The sequence below is a fragment of the Dipodomys merriami genome, unplaced genomic scaffold (assembly GCF_024711535.1).
Source record: "Dipodomys merriami isolate MVZ:Mamm:240054 unplaced genomic scaffold, mDipMer1.0.p SCAF_31, whole genome shotgun sequence".
Taxonomy (NCBI): domain Eukaryota; kingdom Metazoa; phylum Chordata; class Mammalia; order Rodentia; family Heteromyidae; genus Dipodomys; species Dipodomys merriami.
This window is the reverse complement of record NW_027204604.1, coordinates 10,234,215-10,259,866: the sequence shown is the minus strand read 5'-3', so window position 1 is coordinate 10,259,866 and position 25,652 is coordinate 10,234,215. Positions and strand designations below refer to the sequence as shown.

Genomic DNA, 25,652 nt, shown 5'->3' with positions numbered 1-25,652 from the left:
TTTGCTCAAGTCTAGAACGTTATCTGGGCCTTAGTTTTTTCTAGTAGTTAATTGGAGATAAGAGTCTCAGGTCCTTTCCTGCTTGGGCTGGCTTAGAACTGAGATCCTCAGATCTCAGTCTCCTGAGTAGCTAGGATTATAGGCCTGAGCCAGGCATACCAGGCTTTTGGAAATGAGCTAAGTCTCCCCCAAAGCACTAGGCTCACTTCCTCGCTTAGCTCATGGTTCTCTTTGCAAGATGTCTTTCTCCTCAGTCTGCTAGGCCAATTCTTCAGCACCCTCCAAAGCTTGATTTAATGCCCCTTCCATCTGCTGCTTCCTTGCCATCGCCCAGCGTCAGCTGACATTGCCTAGTCATTGAGCTACATTGCTGCTCCACTGTTATAATTTGCACCTGAATGCCTCCTCATGGCACACTTGGCAAAGGCTTGTTCCTCAGTGTGGTGTAAATTATTATAGGATGGGGACTAATGGGAGGCTTTATGTCACTCAAATTGGATTGTGGAACACCAGTCCCTTCCTATCTCTCTTTGTTTTCTGGCTACCAGAGGGGGCCCAAGAAAACCACTGAAGATTTTTCATGAGATACACAGGCACACAAACCATCTAAATAAACGTCCTCTTTATTTTACCAAATATAATTTATCAGTTAAGTTGACATCTGTCAATTCAGTTATAGTAACTATAAATAATTCTCTTATGACACAGTTCTGTAACTTTTGAAGGATACAAGAGTAAACCAATATTCCTTGCAGCCAGGCCAAAAGTATATGTGGTTGGTGCAATTAGGAGGAAAGAAATTACTCTTCCATTGAAGTCAACTTCCTTTTCCTTCCCCCTCAGCCCACAGTCCTCCTCTGCTTCCACTGAGCCTGGGGCACACCGACCTTCCTGCTTGCTAGGCAAAGGAGAAGGGAGGGACATTCCAGAGTCTCCAGGACAGCCTGGCCAAACTCCAGACACAGGATGGAGTGAGTGGTGGGACAGGGCACAGCCTCAGAATTTAGTGCCTGTATAAAAGTCTGTGTGCAAGTGTTTGGAGGAGGGGAGGAAAGATGAAAGGAGGTCAGAGGGAGGAGCAGAAACAAGCCCAGGCTGGTGTTAATGAATTCTGCTGGACAGAACTCTGACTAGAAAACCTCTACAATTCTTTCCAAGTCTAGGGTTCTATGATTCCAGAGGTGCCCTGGGAGGAAATGAGGGAGAAAAGAGTTTCTAAAGGCCCAGGGTAAGCTCCTGGGGTAAGGCATGGTGCTGGTAAAAATAGGGCCATTGCTTAGGTGATTTCTTGACCGAGAGAAGGGAGGGTTTATGGGGAAGCTGTTGACACAGGTTAGTAAAATCTGCATATCAGTGCCCACATTTGCATGTTGAGTGTGGATAGCTTTCTGAATTAGTGCCTGGGGAAGTGGCAGAGGCTTGCTCTTCCCCCATTCTGCTAGGCAGAGATGGAGAAGCATCTGGTTGAGATCCAGCTTATTGTTCTAAATCCTCTTTTTATATAGTGAGGAGAAGTGGAGGGAAGAGAAGGTGAGGAAGGGTAGTTTAGAGAACAATGGGGCTGCTGGAGCTAGCAAAACGAATCTGGAGGGAGAACAAAGCAAAAGCTATCTTGGTGAAAGTTGACACAAATACCTACAATGCAGGGGAATGTTCTCTGCCAGACTGGAAAGGGCAAGTGGCCTCTGTAACCTGGGGAATGAGGAGAGGTTAAAGCTATAATTCCTTAACCACTGGCTCATCAGTGCCAGCACACAGCAGGTACTCAATAAATACTGGTTAGTGAACTGATTTCAGACCATGCCTGCAGAAGAGCTCATCTTGGGGAGGCTGTGTATTTGCTGAATGAATGAATGAATGATGAGTGTCTGAAGGGGAGCAGGAGTCAAGAGAGAGGACAACTGACCTCCAGGACACAACACAAAGAGGGCTTTTAGGAAGAGACAGAGGCCAAGGTAATCACAAGATAAAGTCTTCAGGAGAAACAGCAGCAATAAAACAGCCCTGATTGCCTGACTTCCAAGTTAATTCTCCTCTTGCCTTCGCTCTGTCCCTAATCTTGAAACCCTTCCTGAAGGCAAGCTCTGGGGAAGGGAGTACTTAGACAATTAAGAGAGGAGGGTTGAACAGAGACAGACTCGTTCCTGTGGGCCCAGGGAGGATGTGGAGCTTGGGAAACCTGTAGGAGCTCAGGCCACTGCTTACTTCCTTCTGAATGTGATGACAGTCAACAAGTGATAGTGATCAGGCAGTCAGGCAAGAGGCATGCCAGTCCACCCAACTCCTTTCTGAGGGCCAGAGGGTTGAGGTTCAGAAGGCAGAACAAAAGGAAAAGGTAGGATTATAGGGGCCCTGAAACAGCTGCTTTCTGCCCAGTGCTCTGAAGTTGGTCCATTTCTACAAAAGTAGGTGCTCATGTACAGGAGTGTTTCTATCCCTCTGTTCAACCAAAAAGGAAAAAAAAATAATAAAAAATAACAGAACCCCCAAACCAAGGCTCACTCCCAAAGGATTTCTCATTAGGGCCAAGACTGAAGTTACTAAAGCTAAACCTAATATTCCCCATCCCAGCCAGAACCTCCTGTCCCAGTCTACCCCGCCTGGAGGCACCCACTATGGAATTGCACTTGGTGATTGTCTCAAGTCTACTTGTACTGCTCATCTCAGCCCATCTGTTCTTCCTGAATTCTTGCTATCCAAACTTGGCTCAATGCATAAAAATTCCCATTGAAAATAATGAGAATTTGGTATCAAAGTGGAGATGTCCAGAAAGTGTGGAGAGGGGGGTGGGGGTGGGGGGAGGGGTAAAGGAACAAAAGACAAAATTCCAAAGAGAAAGTGCAGAGGGATGGGGAAAGGGTTGACTGGCCATGCTAGTCCCCAACATCCGTGTCTCGATCCCCAATGAGCCAGAGGACATGGAAGCTGAGTGCCAGGAGCCCAGTGCCCAGCAGATCCCCTAGGGCAGTCAAGTACGGGATGGAGAAGTTGTCTGGGTCCAGGCCCCGGCCCCACATCCAATGCACCATCCAGTCTGCGATGTACAGGAGGATCAGAACCTGGAGAGACAGAAGGGCCGCCTATAGCCATCCCCTCTCTCCAGGGGGAGCCAGAGGCCACAGGATTGTACCCTTTCAGTGTCTTGCAAGGCTTGTGCTGGGACAGCTCACCTTCCCACCAGGCTAACCTTTTGTACGTTCATCTTTCTATCCCACAAATAACAACAGGACAAAGTGAAAGCTCAGGAGAAAGGAAGTTGCTGCTGGCTCACTCCAGCACCACATTCTCCTCTCTCAAATTTACTAAACCGGAGGTTTCCTAATCTAAATCCTACCCATGCAGGAATTCAGCCTTCTTGCCTCTCATTCTGGGTCAGCCTATTCTAGTTCACAAATTCCTGCCATGGTGGCCTCTCCAGGAGCCTAGCAGGAGGCTGGCAGTTGGAGTCAGCTTCTCCTACAGAGATTTCTTCTCTGGGCAGAAAGATAAAAGGTTAGTGTTTGAGGCCGCTGCCAACATGGTTGTCTGAGTAACACTTGCTTATCCCAAGCTGCTTTCTCCTGACCCTTTCCATTCTGATGTTGTGGGCTCAAAGAATGCAAGTTTATTTTAACACTAATCCTAGGCAAACAGAATCTCGAATAAGTGGGCTAAATATAAAGCAGATTCCAATGAATATCAATTCCAAATAGATTCTGGATTCTCGTTTGCTTTGATTCTCTGTGCTCCTTTGCTTACTCTCTATTACTACAGATAATGGGGAATGGTCAAGATCCGAGTCTTGCTAGTGGGGCCCAGAATGAGCAGCATCAACCACAGCTAGGAGATGTCTGTCAGGAACGCAGCATCTTGGGCCTCACAACAGATCTCCTGAATCAGGATCTGTGTTTTAACAAGATTCACGTGCACTTTGAAACTGGCGATCCACTTGATCTAGAACACAGTGTCTGGGCAGGCTTGCAACAATGCCTGACATTGGGCTTTCTAAATAACTGCATCTGTGTGAGAATGAAGTGGATTCTCATGGTGAAACTCCAACAGTCAGCTGAGAGGTTTCTCTCTTGAATGTACTTTGCAAATACTGTGGTATGAAAATTCTGCCCTAAAAGACCCACGTGCAAGGAGCCAGAAGGCAGACTTGGTGACTATTTTTAGACAAACCCAGTTGCTCCCCTGTCCTCTAAGGGAGCCAGGTGGTTGCAGTTCTACCACCCTTCACATTTCCTTTGTCCTGCACACAGCTGCCCTGTATGTCTGTGGCCCCAGGCCTGAGGGAGGTGCAGTATATCATAACTTCACACCCTTTCTAGCAGCTGTAGGAGCCCCAAATAAAGAGCATGGCCAGGGGGCATTTGGGCATACCCCTGAATGGCAGCAGCTGTTCTAATATCTAGCCTCCTGAGCAGCCCTGGGACTCACGCTGGAAGTGGTAAAGGGATTTGAAAGAACTTTATTGGGATCAGGTGTCACACTTTGCGCCTCCACAGATCTAGAGAAGAAAGTCCGATGGAGAGTATTCCCCTAGGGGATGCACAAAGGGCAATGGAGCCAAGACTCATCATCTAACTAGGCCTACAGATGAACTGAAAGCTTCCACAAGCTCCCCTTTCCCAAGGGTAGGCACCTGTTCCCCTATGCAAGGGAGCGTGGCAATTTGGGGAGCTGTTGTTGGGAAACAACATATGGTTGATTCTCAGGCCGGCCCTTGCAAAGATTCCTAACACATGACTTTTCTGACATTGGAGGGATAAGTGTTTATCAACAGGTGAGTGGCTGAATGAAATGCAATAATACATGGGAGGAAGTATCCTGAAATTACAGAACTGGGAGGCTGGATGAACTCCTACGAATAGGATTTATCTAGGACAGTGGTTTTCCTGCTTTAAGCTGTGGGACCCTTTATTTAAATGAAGCCCTGCATGCAAGTGGAGCTTTGTGGTCCATCAGTGGGGTGGGGGATGGAGGTTGAGCACCTACCTCAAAACCATAACCTCTGGTCTGTATTCTCCTTAATTTGCAAATGGATAGCTGAGGCTCAGAGGAGTGAAACAACTAAAGTCAAATAACACGTTAGAGCCTTTCCTGGAGCCACAGTCTATTCTGAGCCCTGTTAGTGTTTATTTGTTGCCCGGGTGTGGGCAGGGTGTCTGGGCCTCCTCTCTCCAGGGCGTGCAGGTGGTCTCAGACTCTCCCTGTGGCCATGCTCTGGCCGGGTCATACCTGGAGCAGTGCAGCTGTCATGTAGAAGATGATAAAGATGAGTGTGAGGGTGGTGTGCCCACCCTGCATACAGCTGATGGTGTAGAGGAACACCAGGTGTCCTGGGACCACAAGGAGGAAGAGGACCCGAGCCGAACGGGAATTCACATCTGGGACCAGAGGAGAGAGGGTGTGAGGGACAGGGAGAGGAACCTTGGTCCTAGAAAGTCAGTCAGGAGGGCCCACATTACAGTCGAGGACAGCAGACAGCTGCCCATCTCTGCCCACCATGGGGTCCTCAGCTTTGCGGCTGTCCTTTCCTGCCCAGGCTGTGCTCTTCAAAATTGCCGGCACAGCCCAACAGAGAAAAACTTGGGATCTGCGACCCAGCTGTTATTTAAATAAAACTCACAACTGTAGATCCTCTTCTTCAGGGCAGAAATGGACCCCAAGGCTGAGCCTCTGCCATTACCTGGACTGAAGAAGGTGGTGCATGGGCTGGGGCAGCGGCGAGGAACTTGCTCAGAGTTCTCCCCTGGCATCCCATTCATGTGGAGAAAGGTGGAGATGCGGCTGGCCTGCACAGCCACCAGATTGCCCCCAACACCTGAGGAGACAGAGGACTCAGACTGGGGGGCTTGCTGGTTAGTCTGTTTGCCTTCACACTTCAATCTAGACCCTGCACTCCAGTTGTGCCCTGAACTCTAGGAGGCTTTTTTTTTTTTTTTGTCATGGGGCTTGAACTCAGGGCCTGGGCGCTGTCCCTGAGCTCTTTGCTCAAGGCTAGTGCTCTACCACTTTAAGCCACAGATCCACGTCTGGTTTTCTGGTGCTTAGTTGGAGATACGAGCCTCATGGATTTTCCTGCCCAGGCCTACTTGGAATCATGATCTTCAGACCTCAGCCGCCTGAGTAGCTAGAATTACAGGAATGAGCCATGAGTGCCTGGTTTAGGAAGCTGACTTTTTTTTTTTTTTTTTGTCGGTCGTGGGGCTTGAACTCTGGGCCTGGGCGCTGTCCCTCAGCTCTTCAGCTCAAGGCGAGCGCTCTACCACTTGAGCTACAGTGCCACTTCCGGTTTTCTGGTGGTTTATTGGAGATAGGAGTCTCACGGTCTCTCCTGCCCGGGCTGGCTTTGAACCGCGATCCTCAGATCTCAGCCTCCTGAGTAGCTAGGATTACAGGCGTGAGCCACCAGCGCCTGGCAGGAAGCTGACTTTTAAAGCCTTGTACATCCCCTAGCCACCTTGCTGGCTGCTTTTGCTCAGGTTTGGGCAGGTAAGCAGTAGGTAAGAGAAGGTCTTTCTGGACTCTCCCCTCCCCCCTCTCTCTCTGTATACCAGGGCTTGAACTCAGGGCCCTTCTCTCTCATTTGCATTTCTGGCCAATAGTGGTGCTCTACCACTTGAGCCACACCTCTACTTCTATTTGCTGATTTCAAGTCAGATCTCAGCCTCCTGTTTAGCTAGGATTATAGGCATGAGCCACAAGTGCTCAGCTTTCCTCCCTGTTCTTTTGGGAGGGGTTATTGCTGAGAGGGATAGAGATCTCTCACTTGAGTTCTGATTTCTAGGTCCCCTTGGCACTTCAGGACTAGAAGCTTTGTGGCTGCTAATCTCTGAGTGCCTCAAAAACTGTTAGCTCTTTTATTCAGTTCCCACCTCCAGGGCAGCTCTTTTATTAGTCTTGAACTCTCTTGTCTGATGGAATGCTGACCGACAGACAATCCTGTAAGTCCTCTTCCTCTGCCCATCTCCCCTCCCCCCCAGCAGCTGATGCCAAGACCTCACCATTAATCACAGGTGTGAAGACAGCCATCCCTGCAAAGTTGGGGTCTGAGACAGTCTTGTCCAAGATGAGGCCTCCCACACTACAAAGACCAAAATAACACAAAGACCACTGAAGGGCTCTGCTCTGAAGTTAAGAAGCACAGGCCTGGCTAGCCTTGGGGACACAGGGCAGCATGACAGAATTGGCTGCTGCTTATAACCTCCTGACTTGGCACAGTGCCCCAAGAGCTGGTGGTGCTGGGCTGGACAACCACCACCGTACCTTCCCTCTAAGTTGGCTAGAAGAGCTGCTGCAGGATTTCCTGTCGTTCTGCCTACTAGGTACTTATCTTCCTTTCTGGTAAAAGCACTAAGCTTTAACCAGAATCACCTCTCTCAAGCTTAGTCATTGTGGACCAGGTAATACTGCTTCAATAATGCCTAGGATCCAGGCCATTCAATCAGAGTATTGCAGTCCCAAGGCCATAGTGACTGGTTCAAGAACAAACATGTTGCCAGGCACTGATTTCAAATTCATTACAGCCAGGTGCCTCTAATCCTAGCTACTCAGGAGGTTGAGATCTGAGGATCACAGTTCAAAGCCAGCCCAAGCAAGGAAAGTCTGTGAGATTCTTATCTCCAATTAACCACCAGAAAACTGGAAGTGGTGCTGCGGCTCAAGTGGTAGAGCACTGACTGGCCTTGAGCTGAAGAGCGCAGGGACAGCGCCCAGGCCCAGAATTCAAGCCCCATGACTGACAAAAAAAAGAAAAAAGAAAAAAAGAATAAACATGTGACCATATAAGAACCAAAGAAATTCTATTCTAGGATTCTGTGGAACTATTGGGGGAAAGAATCTGTCTTCTCATTGGAACTGATAGGGGACAAAAAATTGTGAGCCAGGCCAGATGTGCGAGTGCACATCTGTAATCCTTACACTTAGGAGGTGGAGGCAAGAGGATCACAAGTTGAGGTCATTTGGGGCCAATTAGGGAGACCTGGGCTGGAAAAAAAAAGTGTAAATCTCGGCTGTAGGTCATAACAGAGAAAAGCAGAAGTGAGAGAAGGTGAGTCCTGGGTCACTAATATCGTATGTGCCCTTGGATCCACCTGTGCTTTTTCCTTTTGGTAGGTCAGGGGGCTTGAATCTGGGACCTGGGCGCTGTTCCTGAACTCTTTTGCTCAAGGCTACCATTCTACCACTTTGAGCCACAGCACCACTTCCGGTTTTCTGGTAGTTAATTGGAGATAAGAGTCTCATGGACTTTCCTGCCCAGGCTGGCTTTGAACCATGATGCTCAGATCTCAGCCTCCTGAGCAGCTAAGATTATAGGTGTGAGCCACCAGTGCCAGGCTCTACCTGTATTTTTTTAGTTCCCAAAGCAAATATACCTTGTTTTGGAAAGAATCTCAATTCAGATGGTTCCTATCACTAGTAATAGAAAGACATATGACTGGTATACTCTTAAATGCATTTCTAGGGGTCTGCTTCCTACCTCTTCTCTCCAAGGTTGAAAATGAAATTGTTGGCAGATGGAAGGGTATAGGGGTCCTCTCTTACCTGCTGATGGCCATGGCAATGATGACAGGCTCCCAGCCTGAGTATAACACCTCCCTTGTGGCTGGGCTCCGGCGGGCCAACACCACCCAGACAGGCAGCAGGGCCACGAAGAAGGCACACACTAGAGGATAGATGTATCGCCAGTGCTCTGGGAAGGCAGAGACAAGAGCGAGATGAGCTCTGTGGTTCTTGCTTCCAGCTTCCCTTGACTCTGCCTGAAAATGTCCCTAGAGATCAACAGTGATACTACACTAAATAGCTGTAACATTTTATCTTTACTGTAAGTCCAGGTAGTAGGTAGGGCTTGCCTTCCATTTTACAGAGAAGGAAACCAAGGTAGAGAGCTATCCCAGAGCCAAACTCATTAGAGGCAGAGAGTAGCTTCTAGGTCTTCTGATCTGATCCCAGAAACTACTACCTCCTACCCACTTCTTTGGTTTACAAGTAGATTCCAGCTTTTGCTTTCTTTTTGTCTCACCCCTCCAAGAGAAGCAAGATCCATAGGACCAGGCAGGCACAGATTTCTGGTATTCTCCCTGCAGCACTAGCTGTTGCGATCAGTACTTTTCTAAGATTAGGAGTTGTTTTTTTTTGTCGGTCGTGGGGCTTGAACTCTGGGCCTGAGCGCTGTCCCTCAGCTCTTCAGCTCAAGGCGAGCGCTCTACCACTTGAGCTACAGCGCCACTTCCGGTTTTCTGGTGGTTTATTGGAGATAGGAGTCTCACGGTCTCTCCTGCCCGGGCTGGCTTTGAACCGCGATCCTCAGATCTCAGCCTCCTGAGTAGCTAGGATTACAGGTGTGAGCCACCAGCGCCCGGCTAAGATTAGGAGTTATTATAAACTGTTCACACCAAATGGCTAAGAACATAGAAGACATCCTTGCACGTTTGCAAATGACCCCCATCTCTCCCAGCCCACCCCAAAGTCCAGCTGAGCCATTCTCAGTGGCCTGAGCCTCACTCAGTTCCAGGTAGAGTCCCCAGCTGATGCCTGAGAGCAGTGCCAAGGTGATGAGGTCGCCCAGGCTGGCAGCAATGGGTGTGGCCACATTGTCTGGGTTGATCCCAATCTTTCGAGAGCCGATGATGACTCCAATCATGATCATACCTGGTGAGGAAGGAGAAGCCGGGCAGGCAGAGGGGGAGACGAGATAAAGGGATATCGACAGAGAGTTGAGGTACCAGGGTGCAGTTAACACCTTGTGGGCCTCCTCTTTACTCCCGTGCCCCCTCCCCTTTCTTACCCAGCACCAGGGAGGCAATGAAGGCTGTGGCCACACTGCTGGCACACAGCAGGAAGGCATGCGGGATACTAAAGTGGCCATCAGGGATCCAGCCAAAGACGACAGCTGCGATGGATGCCAGGAAGCCCACCACCGTGGCCTGCACCTGAGAAGAGGTGTGGTGACAGGGCAAGCCTGGAACACAGGGCTCCCTAGCTGGGTTCCCTGAGCACTCAGGGGACTTCCTGCTGGCCTCAGCAGCCCGCCCCAGGCATAGGATGGACTGGATTGTCCAGTCTCCCCACTGGAAGGATGTCTTTATTTATTTAGCTTCACACCAGACATTAGTACTGGTCAGTGCACACAGCAGGAGACCAGGATGTGTGACTGGGTGTTCCTTGGGAGATGGACCAAAGATCAACAAACCAGAGGCTTCAGTCCAGTCAACATTTGGGACTCAAAGGGGAAAGAGTCCCAGGCTGTGTGGCCTCCTGAGGAGATGGGACTAGAATGGCAGAGGGCGTGTCAGCACTCCTGAGCCTGCTCTTATTGCCAAGATCTGCAAGGACTCAAGAGGCTTCTGTACTACCTGCAGCCTAGACATGGGACGTGGGAGATGGTAGGGCTCTTCCCACACAGGCCATTTTCCTGGGTAACTGGTTACCTCCTAGAGCTACTTTGCAGATGCTAGAGATCCCACTCAGGAATCAGCTGATCTTAGCTCTACAGACTTTCCTGACTAAAGGAAAAGCTTAAGAGGTGGGAATGATTATTTCTCCCTGTATTTCCCTTAAAGTACAAGCTGCTCCTGACCCTATTCTCCTACCTGGATGAGGGCCATATTGCCAGTGATCATCCGCCAGAGCTCCTTGGGTGTGTCCATTTGTCCAATGTTGGCCTGGGAGAGGAAATGGGGAAACATGGAGTTGTAGGCTGGAGAAGGCCTGGGCTCCATCTATCATCCCTGCCTGGTTGAAAGCACAGTGTACATGGCTGACTCTAGGACCAGGACATGAAAGTGTTTGGGGGTGAAAGGAGAGATTTAACAAGCCAGAGCTTCTGCAGCTTAGAGGGGTGGGACGTGGGCTCTCAAGGCAAGTGTGTTACTCTGTTTTGCAGGCAAAGCTGAGCCAGATTGCATCCTCTGCCTCCTTTGCTTATTTGGGCAGCCTACTCCTGCTTGGGTCAGCAAGACTCAGCTCCGGCTCTGCAGCAGCTTGCTCTCCTAGGGATGGACAGATTGGCAGCTAGCATAGGGCTGAGGCTGCAAGTGCATGGGGAGGAGTGGGTGGCATGGGGGAGTAGGAAAGAGTATGTTGGAGTGGGTGAGGATGGCTGCCTTTCTCTTGACTCCTGGCCATGCAGGGATATCCATGGCCTCCTGAGTCTCTTGCTCTCACTCCATGTGTCTTATCTTCTACAGTGTTAAGGAAGGTGGGACTAATAAGCAGCTCCTCCCTATATTTCCTTAAAGAACAAGCTGGGGTGGGGAAAGGGAATGGCTGGGAGGAGACTGGGAGCGGGCTGGAAGGGTCTGGCTCAACTCCTGCCCAGCTGCAGAGTAGGGCAGGAGATCAGAGGAGGCCCCCACCTGTGCGGATGGAGGGACCAGCATGATGCCCGCCTGTCAAAGCTGTACAAACAGTCACGAGGTAGGTTGCGAGGTAGGGGGTGGGGCAGGCATCCAGGGATGGCTGAGCTATCCAGAAACAGAATCTGGGAATCACTCTGGGTAGGAAGCCCCGTCCCAGGAGCAGGACACCCAGCCTGGGATCTCCCTATACCTGCCCAGCCAGGTCCTTCCTTCCTTTCCAGCCTACTCCCCAGGCAGTAGAGTAGCCACCTCCCAGTGTCAGTGCTGCCCAGTCCTCTCTGAGCCTCCTACTCCCAGACAGGACACTCACTGCAGTGGACAGCCTTGAAGCCAGGGTCATTTCCAGGTTCCCCTTAAGTCCCAGCAGTGCAGGCACCAGGATGAAGACCTCCGTCACCTTCTGGAAGACCTCCCAGTGCTACAAGGTGAAAACAGAGCCCAAGAGTTTCAGTGCCCCAAAGGGCTGGTGTTGGAGCTGAACAGTGTGTGTGTGTGGGGGGAGGAAACAGGAGCAGCAGGAGTGAGTACACCAACCACCTTTCCTTCAAGAGCCATACTAGCAGTGTAAGCTCGTGGATTCCAAATAGCACAGTTCTGTTTCCCGTTCCAGAACAAGGGAGACCCCTGGGTCAGGCTCTGAGTGCTTTAATGCAGGCAGGAGAGAGTGCTAGAAATACATAGTGAAGCCACTCCAAGCTTCCTTAGGACCCAGATCCCTTTGTGATCCCACCTCAATTCACACTCCCTGGCTCTTTTGCCTTTAGCCCAGTTTCTCTGTGGTCTTGGCCTTGGGTGATGTTGTCTCAGCTGTGGAGAGCTGGGCTCCACGGGACTGGGGAAGATTAGAGCATTTGTTTGGTTTCTATCTCCAAGGGTTTTGGGCCTCAGCCACAGCAACTCTCCTGAGTAGGTTCTGAACCCCAGATCTGAATGCTGGTCTGCAAGGGGCTTTTGATTCCTCCTGTGCACTCCCTCTCCCTGCAGACCCTCCTCAATCTCTAAGCCAGAAGCAGGTGTATCTCTGTAGGAAGAGCCCTGGCCTAGTAGTTAAGACGTGGCTTTTTGTCCTGGGACAATCAGTCCTGGCTCTCTTGCCAATTTCTTTGGCTGGCTGTGTGGTTTGCTTTATTTGTTTTAAGAATGGAAAGCTTCTAGGTTTGGAGATGGAGGATGGGCAGGTGTATACAGGTTGGTCTGGGTATGGTGGTTGGGAGACAGAAAGTTGTACTAGGTGAGAGCCCTAGACTGAGAGCCTTGATCTCCTACAAGAGATGCAGAGAGGACCTCATGCTATTTCCCCAATGGGCCCCCTCACACTGCCAGCTGGGGACCTCAATAAGGTGTAAGGACCTCAAGCTTCTTTCTACAATGTTCCATTCAGGGGCCAGATCAGATAGGCTCTAAAGACCATTCCAACTACTACTTTGCTACTTTGCTCTAAAAGATGAGCAAGGTTGCCAAGGAAAACCAATCTCATAATACCTCATACTCATTAGGATGACCAGTATAAAACAAGTTGGGTATCAGTGGCTCATGCCTGTAATCCTAGCTACTCACTCAGGAAGCTGAGATTTGAGAATCTTGGCTTGAAGCCAGCCCTAGCAGGATAAAGTCCTAGAGACTCTTATTTCCAATTAACCACAAAAAATGGGAAGTGGAGTTTGGTTCAAGTGATAGAGCACTAGCCTTGAGTAAAAGAGCTGAGGGACAACACCCAGGCCTTGAGTTCAAGCCTTAGAACTGGCACAAAAATAAACAATAACAAAAAATAAGCAAGCAAGCAAAAAGAAAATAACAAGTTTTGGCACAGCTGTGGAGATTGGAACTCTTGTACAATGTTTGTGGGGTTGTAAAACGTAACCACTGTGAGAAACAGTAAGGCAGTGTCTCAATAAATTAAACTTCCCTATCATCTTGCAATCCTACCTCTGTATACTTTCATTCTTAATGGTGGTTAAACCTATAATCCTAGCTACTCAGGAGTCTAAGGCTTAGAGGATCACAGTTTGTAGCCAGCCTGGGCAGAAAAATCCAAGAGACTCTAGTTAATCAGCCAAAAAAACTAAACTGGAGACATGGTTTAAGTGTTAGAGCACCAGACAAGAGCATACAAACTGAGTAAGAGGCAATAGATTTCAAGCTCCAGTATATATATATATATGTATATATATACACACACACAATGCTTAAAATCACAAATCTTAAGTTATGCATCTTTTAACATAACAAGAAACACCAACAATAGAGTTGTGCAAGACTATCAGAGTGGACACTGGCTGGTTCCCATAAGGAAAGGACCTCTCATTTTCTCATCAGAGTTCTTTGTAGGATCTGGGAATGCTGGGGGAGGGCTCATGCCATCAGGGCTGGAGCATGCCCTTGTCTGCGCTCCTTGACCTACAATTCATCTTGTGGTCTCCTGAAGCCCCTACGATTCTCCTTAAGGAAGCCTCTCTCTGAAAAGTCTGATGGGAGGAGGCACTCCCACCTCAAGAGCAGTGCCTGAGCTTTCAAGCAGCCAGAAAAAGAGCTCTAATCCTTGGTGTGTGTGTGTTTGTGTGGACACATATGTGTGCCTATCCTGTCTCACCTTCGAAGCAGCCCCAGTGAGCCCCCTCAGCACTGGGGAGCTCAAGGAGTATTATTCCTGGGCGTGGCTGGTGTATACCCCTGGGATCCAACTTCCTAGAGCCTCTTCCTTACTCCTAAACTAGATAAGCAGCGCCAAAGAGAAGTCCCTCCTTTCTTCCCTCTGCTGACAAGGGTGCTGACTGTGAGCTTTGGAAGCTCCTTGCAGAGTCCTGCATCTCATCGGAGCCCCAAATACTACACCTGCTTCCATGTTCCTTGAACACTCCTTCCCCAGGTGGGTGAATGCAGCAGATACATGCATGTATGGGGGGCAAAGTGAAGGACCCAAAAGGAGACACTCTCAGGGCACGCAAGAAATAGTTTCTAAATTGTTTAAGGAATACTGCTTGTCTTAATTAAAACACAAAATGTATAAAAGGTTAAAGCCCTCTAGTTGCTACTATAACAACTCCCAAATCTCCCTCCTCCTCTCCCCCTTCCCCACCCCCAGCCAGCCCTCTCCTTTTAACTACAAGAGTATCGGGAAGGCATGGGGTTTAGTAACTTCATGAAACAGGCAAGGACACTGAGCCATGACACTAACAGCCCCATGCAGAAGTCTTCCTAACACTCACAAAATACAGCCTACAGCTCACATTATCTGACCTCAGACCCAGCAAGGCCCAAGCCAGCACTTGGGCCAGAATAGCTAATTCCTCCATACACATTCTTTTCTACCCACCAAACTCTCTCAAAGATGCAGCTCAGGCAGGCACATACAGGACTCTGGGAAGAAGAGCTGGAAGGCTGGTGACGTGGAACCAGCCCAGGACACAGGGAGGTCCTGAGGTTAGGAGAAAGTAGGATGTGGCAAGGACAGTGTGTAGCTATTCTTTCTACTCTGGCCTACACAAGGCCCACCCTGTTCATCCTGGCTGGGAGTTTTTGCCTCTGAAGTCAAACGAGTCAGCTAAGCTACCAGCCAAGCTACCACCCACACCTTCCTGCCTTGCTGTGCTGGGAAAGGGTCCAGGAAGGCCTGCCCTGAAGGGCAGAGGACCTATAGATTTAGTTTCTCAGGCATGTAGCCCCCTTGTTCTATCTTTCTCTTTCCTTGGGGGTGAGAGCTCGTTAGTCCCTGACAATTTTGAAGTAAGGGATGAGATTGATCCCCCTAGACTCAAAACCAATCCGGATTCAGAGCAATTGCCTTAGGTCTCACATGTTGGAGGCCCTGTTGGTGCCTCTTCCTTGTCTACACAACCTGCCTCTTCCAGCCTTCACCTCCTCTGCTTCATATATCCATGTCCACCTGCCTTCCAAGCATTCTGCTCCAGTAGGACAGTGGAAGGGCAGAAAGTCAGGGCCCAGGAGGAAAGATGGAATCAAGATATTCAGATGACTGAATCACCAAATACAGCTCTAGGTAGCAGATTGCACAGGATCTAGGAAGCTGGGCCACAGGGGACCTTTTAGAGTAGGTCTGGGTCTGGTCAGATCACAGGAACTCCAGTCTCCATCTAACTGTGGCTTCAGTTCTTTGTACAGGGCTGTACAAAGAATAAGAAAGCTGAAGGCAGAGACAGGAAGAGCAGAAGGGTGATCAAGGGAGACGGGATCCGAGCGTCCTGCCAGGAATGCTGGCAGCTACTGGAGCAGGCCAGCTGCAGGAGGACTGCTTCCCGCCCACTCTGCCACCGGAGGCCACGGTGCCACCCACTTCCTTCTTTGTAGACTCTTCTCAATACACAGAGGTGGAAGAATCTATCCTAGAGAAAGTCTACTACCATTGTATCCTTGGCCAGTACACAGTGGGTTAAAATAAGGACTTGCAGTCTTCCTGTCCTAATCTAGCTGGGAGTTCTGAAAGGTAGCGCGCCATCTCCTGCCACCCCTATCCCTCACAAAAACTAGGAAGAAAAAGGGAACAGCACCTGTAACAGCCTGGGCTGGTGAAGACTGGGCTGCAAGGCATGGGGCTCACATCCAGTCCCTTCTGAAGCCAGCACTGGGCCCACGCCTGCTTCCTTTCTAACTGCCACAAGAACTGCCAGACATGATGGTGGAGCAGAATGCAGTTGGGTCATTTTCTTCCACCCCGTCAAGTGCCTAGCTCCTTATTTCAATGCAGAAGCTGCCATGTATACATAGTGGAGCCAAGAGGCAGACAAGAAATGGATCTTCCAGGAAGAGATCAGGTCTTTAGCAGCAGTGAGGCCCTGAAAGGAGGCATATGAATGGAGACCCACACAGATTTCTGTTCAGCTTCTCTGAGACACTGGGACTCTCTGTATAGGCACCTCCTCCAGATGGCCCCTGGCTGTTAGGTACTTTCCGACTCTCGGTTCAAAACCAACTTAGCCTGGGAAGGGAGAATATAGATAGGAATCTTTAGAAAACATCCTGCTTGTTTTGTGTCACCCCTCAATTCCCTTGGATGTGGACTAAGAATCTCTGTGGTCCTTTGCCCAAGTCCTTCTCTGCTCCTCCCCTCCCGTGATCCTGCTGCAGCCATTTGCAGGCCCTGCTCCAGCCCAGCTGTGGTGGGAAGGCTGAGGGAGGAGGACAGGGACAAATAAGCCATTGTCAACGGCACCAACTGGACCCTAGCTCTGGAGTGAGCTGAGGTGTTGTACTGAGGGCAAGTGCTGGCTCTCTGTGGGCACAATGGGCAGCCCCTATCACCTAGGCCTTGAATGTCCCAGTCTCTGGAGGCGGTGGGGGAGGGGGGACTTCAGAGGGCATTCCAGCTCTGGAACCCTCTTCTGTGTGGGAAGTTGGTGGGTAGATCCGTCTCTTCCCCCTCTAAGAATTTTTGTCCTCCTTCACTTCAAAAGCTAATACCAATTGTTGCCAAAAGCTAATACCAATTGTTGCCAATTCAAGTGCTGTGTTCTTTAGAGGAAGACAAAAACAGTGGGCTTCTATCAGAGTCTCCAAATAATGGCCTTACAAAAAGCAACAAGGTAATATCTCAGGCTCTGGATATGGATGAACAGGGACAAGTTTTCATAGTTGCCCTAGCTACAAAATGGAGATGAGTAGGGCTTCCTTTCTTATGTAGGCCTACAGAACATTCCCCCAAACACTTCCCCACTATCATTATGACTTCCCAGAAAGTAAGACAACCCTCCCCAGTTCATCACAAGACCCTGGTTCGGCATCACTGCTAACTCTCTGCTACTTTTTTTCCCCTAGTGCTGGGGATCAAAACCAGGGCCTATAGAAACTAGACAAGCACTCTACCATTGGGCTGCAGTTCCAGCCCTGCACCTCTCTGTAGGTACCAATTTAGAACCAGGGCCACGGGGAAAGCATGAAGAAGTGAGGGAACAGTAACCCCAGTTTCTTTTCCTCTCCCTCTCCTTGCTAACTGACTGAGGAGGAGGGGTAGCTACTAGGAAAAACCAAAGCCCCGGGTTGGCTTCTTCTTCTTCTTTATTTTTTGTGTGCCAGTCCAGGGGCCTGGGTGCTGTACTGGAGCATTTCTTCCCACTCAAGTCTAGCCCTCCATCACTTTAGCCACTGTTTCACTTCTGGCTCTTTTGATGCTTAGTTGGAGAAAAGAGTCTCACAGACTTTCCTGACTGGGCTGGCTTCAAACCATGATCCTCAGATCTCAGCCTCCTGAGTGGTTAGGATTATAGGCATGAGCCACCAGTGCCCAATCCGGCTGGCTTCTTAACCTCCCTATAGAAAGCATTTCACAATAACCGGCTTGAGGGCAAGAGAGGTAGTATCTGCACTTTGACATAACCATTTTCATTAGCAAACACCATTCTCATTAGCAACCAAAGATAGGGTTCTCCTGATGAGCTCAGGGTCTATAAGGACAGTCCTGAGGGTATCTAGAACAAACCATCCTCAATCTTCTAGGACATAGGCACAGGAAGCCATGCCAGTAGTCACTAAATTGTGGTTTGTAAGTGTTGGCTTGACCCAGGGGAGGTAAAGCTCAGCTCTGGGTTCCTCTAGGGACTATCATAGTCAGGGAATCCTAAGAGATCCCCAGCAACACAGCCACATTTCCTCCTGCTTCTGTATTTCTCAGAGTACCTAGAATACAGCCAGCATTTGGCAATACATTGATAACACAATGATTGTGCTTCAAAACTCTTACCTAGAAACAAGACTTTATCTTTCTAGCCTGGAGGTTCTGGTAAATCCTAACTCACATTTCACTAAATATAGCATGTCCCTGGCTCTTGGCTTCCAGGACCTGCCAACTTTGATCACTCACACTACCTGGTAGTCTCATAAAGAGCTCTTTTTGCCCAGAGCAGGTTCATGACAGACAAGTCAGGAGCAAGGAGGAGAGATAGTTCTGTCCAGTTCTCATTACAATTTGTTCCCATCCAAGGGTCATAATGATTTCTTTCAGGTCTTGTTAAATCAAGTCTTCTAGGCATGCATCAGACAGCCTGTGACCATCCCTATTCCCTAAAAAGACCATGCCAAAGTTGCTAGAAGATGAGCAATGCAAAATGCCTTTAAGAGCTATCTCACTTCATCTGAGACCCTCTTTGGCAGCTGAATAAATTCCTGCCCAGCAGGGGAATGGAGGAGAGACTTGAAACTGAGCTTCTTACCCTGGGCACCCTTGAAACCTCAAGGGGAAAGAAAGAGAGCCATATCTAGGTATGGCCTACTAAGCTGGACTCAGCAGGAGTGCTCAGAGGATATGGAAAGCAACAGTCTCTCTCCTCTATTAGATCTATTCTCTGGAACCATTTATGCTACTGCTCTGCCCACCTCCCCAGGACTACTCAGCTTCCTTGACACTTCTATAGAAAGTAACAAGACCATGAAGAAACCAAAGACACGATCCAAAGGGAAATGGTATTCTAGGAAGCAGCAGCTGCTTCTGACAGAGAGGTAGAGAGGGAGGTCCAAGAGTCATAGTTGCCAGGAGACAAAGGGCAGCCCTGTGGGCTTCCAGGCAGAAGACATTGGACTAGGGGCTTACCTGCACGATGTCCAACACCATGCCAGCAGCCACCGTTCCGAAGCCTGCCAGGAGGAAGGGGAAGAGCACTTGCAGGCCGATGGAGAAGGAGGTCTCCTTGAGAGGGGAGGGTGGTGCAGGGCCACGGTCGGTGCTGACGTCGTCACTTTCGTTGCTCTGGCTTCCATTCTCCAGCAGGGCGTCCTCCTCCCGAACCCCCTTGGCGTTGGCCCGAGACTCAATCACCACCACCTCCACCCCAGCCCCATCAGGCCCCAGGAATTCTGAGGTCCCAGCCAAGGGCTCTCGCCCGGGGCCATCAGAAGAGCTGGGAGAGGGAGTTGGGCCAGTCCCGTTCAGCTGGTGGACGTCCTTCGGCTCCGGCTTAGAGGACATGACGGGCAGGGAGGAGGGGAGGGGGAGAACTTTCCTTTTCTTTGCTTTCTCTCTCCCTTTCTAACTTGAGAAAGAACTTAGTCTTGGGGCAAACCCAGGCTCGGATGCCGCAGGACCTCTTCCCACGGCTCGGCTCCTACCGGGCACTGCAAAAACTGATCCGCCAACAGGCAGCCCCATCAAGCACTGCAGCCGTGGGCTGGAGGGAAACAAGCAAATCCTCACCAGACCAGTGGCCGGCCACTAGGGGTGCAGATGCCCTCCTCCGGCTGGCCAGTGCTGTGCCTGGGGGATATCTTTGGTTCTCAGTGTAGGGTCCTCGGAGTGGAGTAGAGGGCATCCAGAGGGAAAGGGCCCAACCAACCCAAGTCTTGAGTGCCCCCCGAGGTGGCCCCTCTTGTCAGAAGTGGACTGAGCTCAGATGGTCAAGAACACAACCTCCACCAAAGGCTGGGCTTTCTTCCTGCTGCTCCTGCTGGTCTCCTCCTTCAGCTTCCCACAGCACCCCAGGCTCGGCTTGTCCCAAGGCAGTGGCGTCTGTCTTTCCCCTCTCTTCCAGAGATTTCCTCCCTTCCTGGAAAGACCTTGTACCTCCCCAGTTGCCTGGTCATTAAAGTCACAAGAATCTGTATGGAGAACCTTATGTAGGAAGGGGGAGAGAGAAGAGAGAGGTAAGGGACAGAGAGAGAGAGAAAGAAAGAGGGAGAGGAAGGGCATGTTACTATAAAGAACAGCTCCTACAGGGGGAATCCTTCCCCAAGGCAGATAGCAGTTTGTTATGGAGGTCACTATTTGCCCTTATCTTTTCATTAACAATTCTGCCTTGCACTTCTACACCTGGAGGCTCTACCATCACCTTCCTCCCAACTCATCAATAACCTATTGCTCCACAGGAAGATCCTGACCAAGAGGTGTTGGCACTATCTTCTCAATGACCCAGGGTGGGCAGGAATAGCCTCAGGGAGATCCTTTCTGGAATCCCATTAAGAATGAAGGATTTGCTAAGTGTGGTCCCTCCACAGGTTAAGTTAGAAGTTCAGTCTCAAATGCGTCACACAGCCACCCCACTACAGAAGATGACTGTTTATCACCACAAAACAGCAAGAGCAAGACAGCTGCAGGGCCAATAAACGACGAGGCTCACCACCGAGAGTAAAGGCCCCTAGACCCCTAAACGCCCTGAGAAAAAAAGAAAATAAGGATAGCTCCCCAAGTAGTGGGGCAAGCCTGCCAGACCATGGCGAAGAGCCAGAGGCCTGCCCACTCCTGCCCTTGAGAGTGAACAGTGTTACAAAAAGGCCAGAGGCTGACTCCGGTCCAGGCTTCTGTCTGCTTCTCTCCCTCTACCCTTGGCCCTGTGAGCCTGTGGTCAGATAGGCCCAAGGCAGTTACCTCCCTTTGAAGGGACAGATGCAAAATGAGTGGTTATTGTTATCCACACATTTCAGTAGCCTAGGCTCCTCAGCACCCGCATCCCCCCCTCCCCAGTTACTAACAGATAAAGGAGAATTCTTCAAAACAAACAGAAAAACTCAAACAAAAAACAACAAACCTAAATCCTGTTTCTCAGCTGTCCTGAGGGAGCCAGAAGGAAGGGAATCGCTCCCCCGCCCCTCCTGAATGTCACCCTATTTCATTTCACCGGGAGGGTGCTAACAAGTTAAAAAAAAATCACTAAACTTTAGAGAGGGTTTCCACAGGTGGGGTGAACGTGCCCCTAAGTATTGAGTCAACTCCAGTTCGGGGAAAGTCTGAGTCAAACTCCAGGCACTCCCCCCAGGGAACTGTGTCCTCTTCCTAGCAACTTCGTCACCAGCCAGGACCCCCTTTTCCAGCCCCCTTAACCCCCTACACGGTGGTTCTTTCAGAGATCCTTACTAGAGAGCCAGGAGGAACACTGAGTCCACCGCCAGCAAAAGTTCCTGCGTCCTCTAAAACCTGACGGTCCTGCCCCTCCTGTCTTCCTGGCCGGCCCATTAACCTGAGAGGGGAGCTCGCAGGAAGAAAGCCGGTCCCGCATCCGACACCCCAAGTAAGGGCAGAGACTTCGGATGGGCCTCAGGCTCTGGGACACCCTATCCCCTCTTCAAAGACCGGGTTGAGTCTCCCCAGCCCCGGGCGGGGTGGGGTGGGGGGAGAGTTAACTGGGTGGCCGCGGCGGTCTCTCCACGACCGGACTCAGCAAATGCGCTGCGCGCCAGAGCTCCCGCCCCCCCCCGGCCCCCCCCCAGACCCGACAGCACTGACCTGCCCCTCGCTCGGGAGGAAGGGGGGCGCCTGGCGAGTGGCAGCAGGGGCCCGTGGTCTCGGGGGGTGCAGGGTACCCCCTCTTCTCATCACTCCTCTCCTCCGCGGCAGTCCTCCTCGGCCCCCCGCGTGCTCCCCCCCCCACACCCCCAGCCAAGGCGAGCGTCCAGCCGCGACCCCCGGCGCGCTACATTTCGCTTCTGCGTTTCAGCGAGGCCGCCGCTCCGCTTCCACCGGGGTCGGGGCGGGGGTAGCGGGGAGAGCAGGATATACCTCCCCGGGCCGGCGCGGGAGGGGGCACCCGGACGGAGACTGGGGCGCCCAGCTCACTCGCCCCCAATCGCTTCTTGCCCGCGGACTTGGGCACGACTGGTTGGCTGCCGGTGGCAAACGTGATCTGGGGCAGACTGGGTGGTAACCCTCCCCCTCCCCTCTCCGCCCATTCCATCCAAAAAAAAATAGATTCTAGATAGACAACCGCAACAGCCAATCAGACGCCGGAGAGGGGGGCGTGCCCAGGACCGCCCCGCCCCTTTCCTTCGCTCATTGCGCTGGAGGAAGGGCGTGCGGGGAAAACGCAAGCGGCGCGGAGTGACGGGAACTGAGAGCGGGCTCGGTGCCGCGGGCTCGCGGGTCCCAGCGCCCATCGGCCGGTGGCTCCGGGTTCCCCGCGGCTCGGCGCTGGCGGTCCGGCGCACCACCCCTCGCGCCCGCTCCCCGAGCCCGGCATCCGGACGCGCGCCTGCGCGGCCGCCCGGCATCTCGAGCGTTTCCTTCGAGCCCCGGGCCTTCCCGAAGACCGTCCCTGCTGGGGCGGCCCGCCGGCCGCGCTCCCGTGGCCTTCTCCGAGCCCAGGACCCGGACCCAACCGTCCCTTACCTTCTTGGACCCGACTCCTCTCGGCAGGCTGGTCGCCTCGCGCTCCCGCCAGGTCTCGCGTTCCTCGGAGCTAATGGCTCCCCCCTGACGTCTCCTGCCTTAATAAAGTCCCGGCCTTGGGAGGGGTGGGGACGGGCCTGGCCGGACTCCAGGCCGAGGTCCCACACGCATCACCTGGCTTCCGTTGACCCTCCCTCGAGCCTCGTGGCCGCCGTGGGGGTGAGGGAGTTGTCTCCATCCTGGGCGAAATGAAGTCCAACTTTCCCTGACGCGCCTTGTGGGATCCGAGACGGGCGTCCCCCGCTCGCGGTGCCGCCTCCTCCCTGGGGTGTCTTCACCCCCCCCCCCCGGCGCCAACTCAGTCAGTACCAGTTCTCTTCGGGATGTTTTTGTGCAGGGCATGTGACCTCCTCCATAAAGGAACCCCCCACTCCCAGGTTTTTCCCTCTTGTGAGTGGAACCTGTGACCATTGGTTCCTTCCTGTCCCCTTCCTCCCGGAAAAGTGGCACAGGGGGCCCATTCCAGCATGCCTCCAGCCCCCCGGTACGGGGTTTGAAGCAGGGATGTGCCTGGGCAGGGGAGACAGGGCTGGCGGTGGAGCTTTGGGCACACGTGGACAACATAGGAGCACGCGGCAGCCCCTGCTGGTCATTCCTGTAGACTACGACACACATACCCCGCCCCCCACTCCAGTACTCCTAGTTCAGCAGTTGCCCATTTGCATCAAGGGCCTGATGTCTCACAGGGCCTAGCAAAGCAAATGTCAGTGTCTTTGAAGCCGGTTTTTGGCTTCAAAGGCTTGAGTCTGCCTGGAGACAGAAGTTGCTCTTAGACTGGCAAACACTAGTGATTCTCCAGAAGGATCAAGTTTGTGAATAGGGGTGGGATTGGGTGGAGAATTAAAGCTGATGTTTCTGGAGACAAGGTCTGCCCTGCAACATTCACCAGTCTCCTTTAATCTTGCCACAGTTCTGCAGTCAGTATCTGTGTATAAGATCTTGGTCTCTCTACTATTCCTTCCCATTTTCCATTTCTTTTTTTACAATCTGAAAACACCACGAGTTCCCCTCTTCTGTTTCTTCAAGTTGAAGCGCACCAGACATATGGGAAATTGCATAAAACCCAATACTATGACACAGTGACCCGACCCAGATCGCTACCAATCAGATCATGAGTTAAATCATTCTCAGCACCTGAGAAGTCCTCCTATTTAAATCTTGGTCACTACTCCACAATGGCTACTTCTGCCTATTATTATAAACTAGTTATGCTGGCCTGCCTTTGAACTTTATACCAACAGAACCATTTAATAATTATTTTGTATGACTTCTCTCAGTACTATGTTTAGAAGACTAATTGGCAATGTGATAGCAGTAGTTGATTGATGTTCATTGCTGTATAGTAGACCACTGAAATGGATATACTACAATATATCTATTCTGTGGATGGGCATTTGGGTTCTCTGTAGTTATAGCAATTGTGGTTATTTTGTTCGTGTCCTTTGGTGCACTTGTGTTCCCACTTCTATTGGGAATATATACAGGAACAAAATTAGTGGGCCATTGTTTCCACAGGCATGTGTTTAGCTCTAGTAAATCTCCTAAACAATTTTCCAGTGTGTATTAATCCATAATCCTGCCAGCAATGCCTGGTGTTCTGTGTGCTCTTTATCCTTACTAACACTTGGTGTTGTCAATCTAAAAAGATTAAAAATTTTAGCCATTCTGGTGGGTGAATTAATAGTGGTATTACATTGGTGTTTAAATTTGTATTCCCCTGGTAACCAATGAAATTGGCCACCATTTCATATATGTATCTGCCTTTTGGATAGTTATTCAAGCATTAGGTCTTTAAACTTTTTTTTTTTTTTCAGTACAGGGGTTTGAACTTGGGACATCATGCTTGATAGGTAGGCACTTTATCACTGGAGCCATGTCTCCCAGTCTTTAAGCTTTGTATCTTATTGCCTTGTAGTGGTTCTGCAGATACCTCAAATATGGCTCTTTTTTGGTTATAGGAATTGCAGAATATTTCTATGAATATATGCGTACAGCCAAGCCTTTCCAGATATACTCAGTAATTTCAGAATTGCAGCTCCCAAACACCTAAGTCTGTCCTGGCTTGGGAATCTGCTCAACATGGAGTCTGCTGCACTGACCACTGGGGTAAGACTGTCATCTCTATCACTACCATATATCCCTGGCTCCTGGCACATAGTGGGTGCTAAATAAACTGTTAAATGAAGGCTGAATGAGGTAGAGGAGGTATGTAGTGTGCCTTTTGTTGTGCTGATGCCTAGAGTTAAACACCAAGAGAGCCTAGGAGAAGCACATTGCCTTTCACCTCAGCAAGCTGTGACTTTGGGAAGAGGAAGATACTCCAACCCTTCTATACTAAAAGAGCAGAAATAGCTATGGTCTGAAGTGAGAAGCACAGATGTAGGGAGCAGAGGTCACAGATGAAAAGACAGGAACTAGCAGCAGGTAGCAAGCCAGTCAGAAACTCCAGAAGGAGAGACTTGGTTGGGGGTGTCAAGATGAGAGTGAGGGTCTCTGAGCATTGTTGTGGTGACCTTCACATGACAGGAAACTCTCAAAGGTCATGTTGGCCTTCCTTCTACCTCATGACATGTTTTTGTCCCATCCTCTTTTATACCTAGAAGAAGTTTGAGCTCCAAAAGAGATTGCTGGTACTTTGGTTGCAGTCTTATACCTACATCTCATTGTACACCTCTACTGTTATCTTCCCCCCCCCCCCCCTGCTTTCGTTTTAACTTCCACATGGCCATTGTAGAATATCCATTCTGGAATATGAGAAGGGCGTTGTTCTTCATGAAGTCTTTGTGAATCCTGCAGCACTATTTACTTGCTGTCTTTCTCTTCAGTGTTCTATCCTCCTCTTTCTTTCCCTCCTCCCTCCATCTCCCCCTCCCCTGTCCTTCCCCCTCCTTTTTTCTTGTTTCTCCTCTTCCTCCAGCTACAGTGCTGAGTCCAGGTCCCACTGGGGGTGGGGGACAGAGATTGTCCCCTTGTATCACCCTAACAAATGTACAGTATGTCTTCTCCCCAGGTCCTCCAAAAGGTAACATGGCATTGACCCACAGGCTAATAGTAGCTTCAGAAATTTCTAAATAAAATCAGGTTGAGGCAGCCATCTTGTTGGAGTGAAATGGCATTTGTTTAGCAAGTGAGGGTTTTTACTTAGATATGAGTCTCTTGGGGAGCTGGGGAAGGGTTTGTGGGGAAAGGAGAATTGTTGGGTACTACCA

General features: G+C 50.5%; 1 protein-coding gene and 1 long non-coding RNA gene across 4 annotated transcripts; one reads left to right on the top strand and one right to left on the bottom strand.

The window, feature by feature from the left end:
• Nucleotides 1–607: 607 nt before the first annotated feature.
• Nucleotides 608–22,427, bottom strand: Slc41a1 (solute carrier family 41 member 1). 3 transcript variants are annotated; one of them, XM_070041659.1, is made up of 11 exons: nt 22,384–22,427; nt 18,883–19,896; nt 11,656–11,763; nt 10,578–10,649; nt 9,773–9,917; nt 9,490–9,636; nt 8,530–8,677; nt 6,990–7,069; nt 5,672–5,806; nt 5,221–5,369; nt 608–3,059 (listed from the first exon to the last, which is right to left on the bottom strand). In XM_070041659.1, the coding sequence occupies exons 2-11, from the start codon at nt 19,255–19,257 to the stop codon at nt 2,874–2,876; spliced, it is 1,545 nt and encodes a 514-aa protein (XP_069897760.1). In that variant the 5' UTR covers nt 19,258–19,896; nt 22,384–22,427; the 3' UTR covers nt 608–2,873. The 3 variants fall into 3 exon arrangements, with proteins under 3 accessions (XP_069897760.1, XP_069897759.1, XP_069897761.1); XM_070041658.1 differs by lacking the exon at nt 22,384–22,427 and adding an exon at nt 21,505–21,905; XM_070041660.1 differs by lacking the exon at nt 22,384–22,427 and adding an exon at nt 21,136–21,198.
• Nucleotides 22,083–24,634, top strand: LOC138841121 (uncharacterized). Its single transcript, XR_011376325.1, has 3 exons — nt 22,083–22,435; nt 24,263–24,293; nt 24,402–24,634. It is a non-coding gene; the product is annotated as an uncharacterized lncRNA (long non-coding RNA).
• The last annotated feature ends 1,018 nt before the right edge of the window (nt 24,635–25,652 follow it).

Coding starts and splice junctions, on each gene's coding strand:
- Slc41a1 (XM_070041659.1), bottom strand. CDS start 19,257: ATGTCCTCTAAGCCGGAGCCGAAGGACGTCCACCAGCTGAACGGGACT. Junction 5,370..5,671: donor CACCACCTTCTTCAGTCCAG/GTAATGGCAGAG, acceptor CTCTGGTCCCAG/ATGTGAATTCCCGTTCGGCT. Junction 3,060..5,220: donor TGACAGCTGCACTGCTCCAG/GTATGACCCGGC, acceptor CTGTCTCTCCAG/GTTCTGATCCTCCTGTACAT.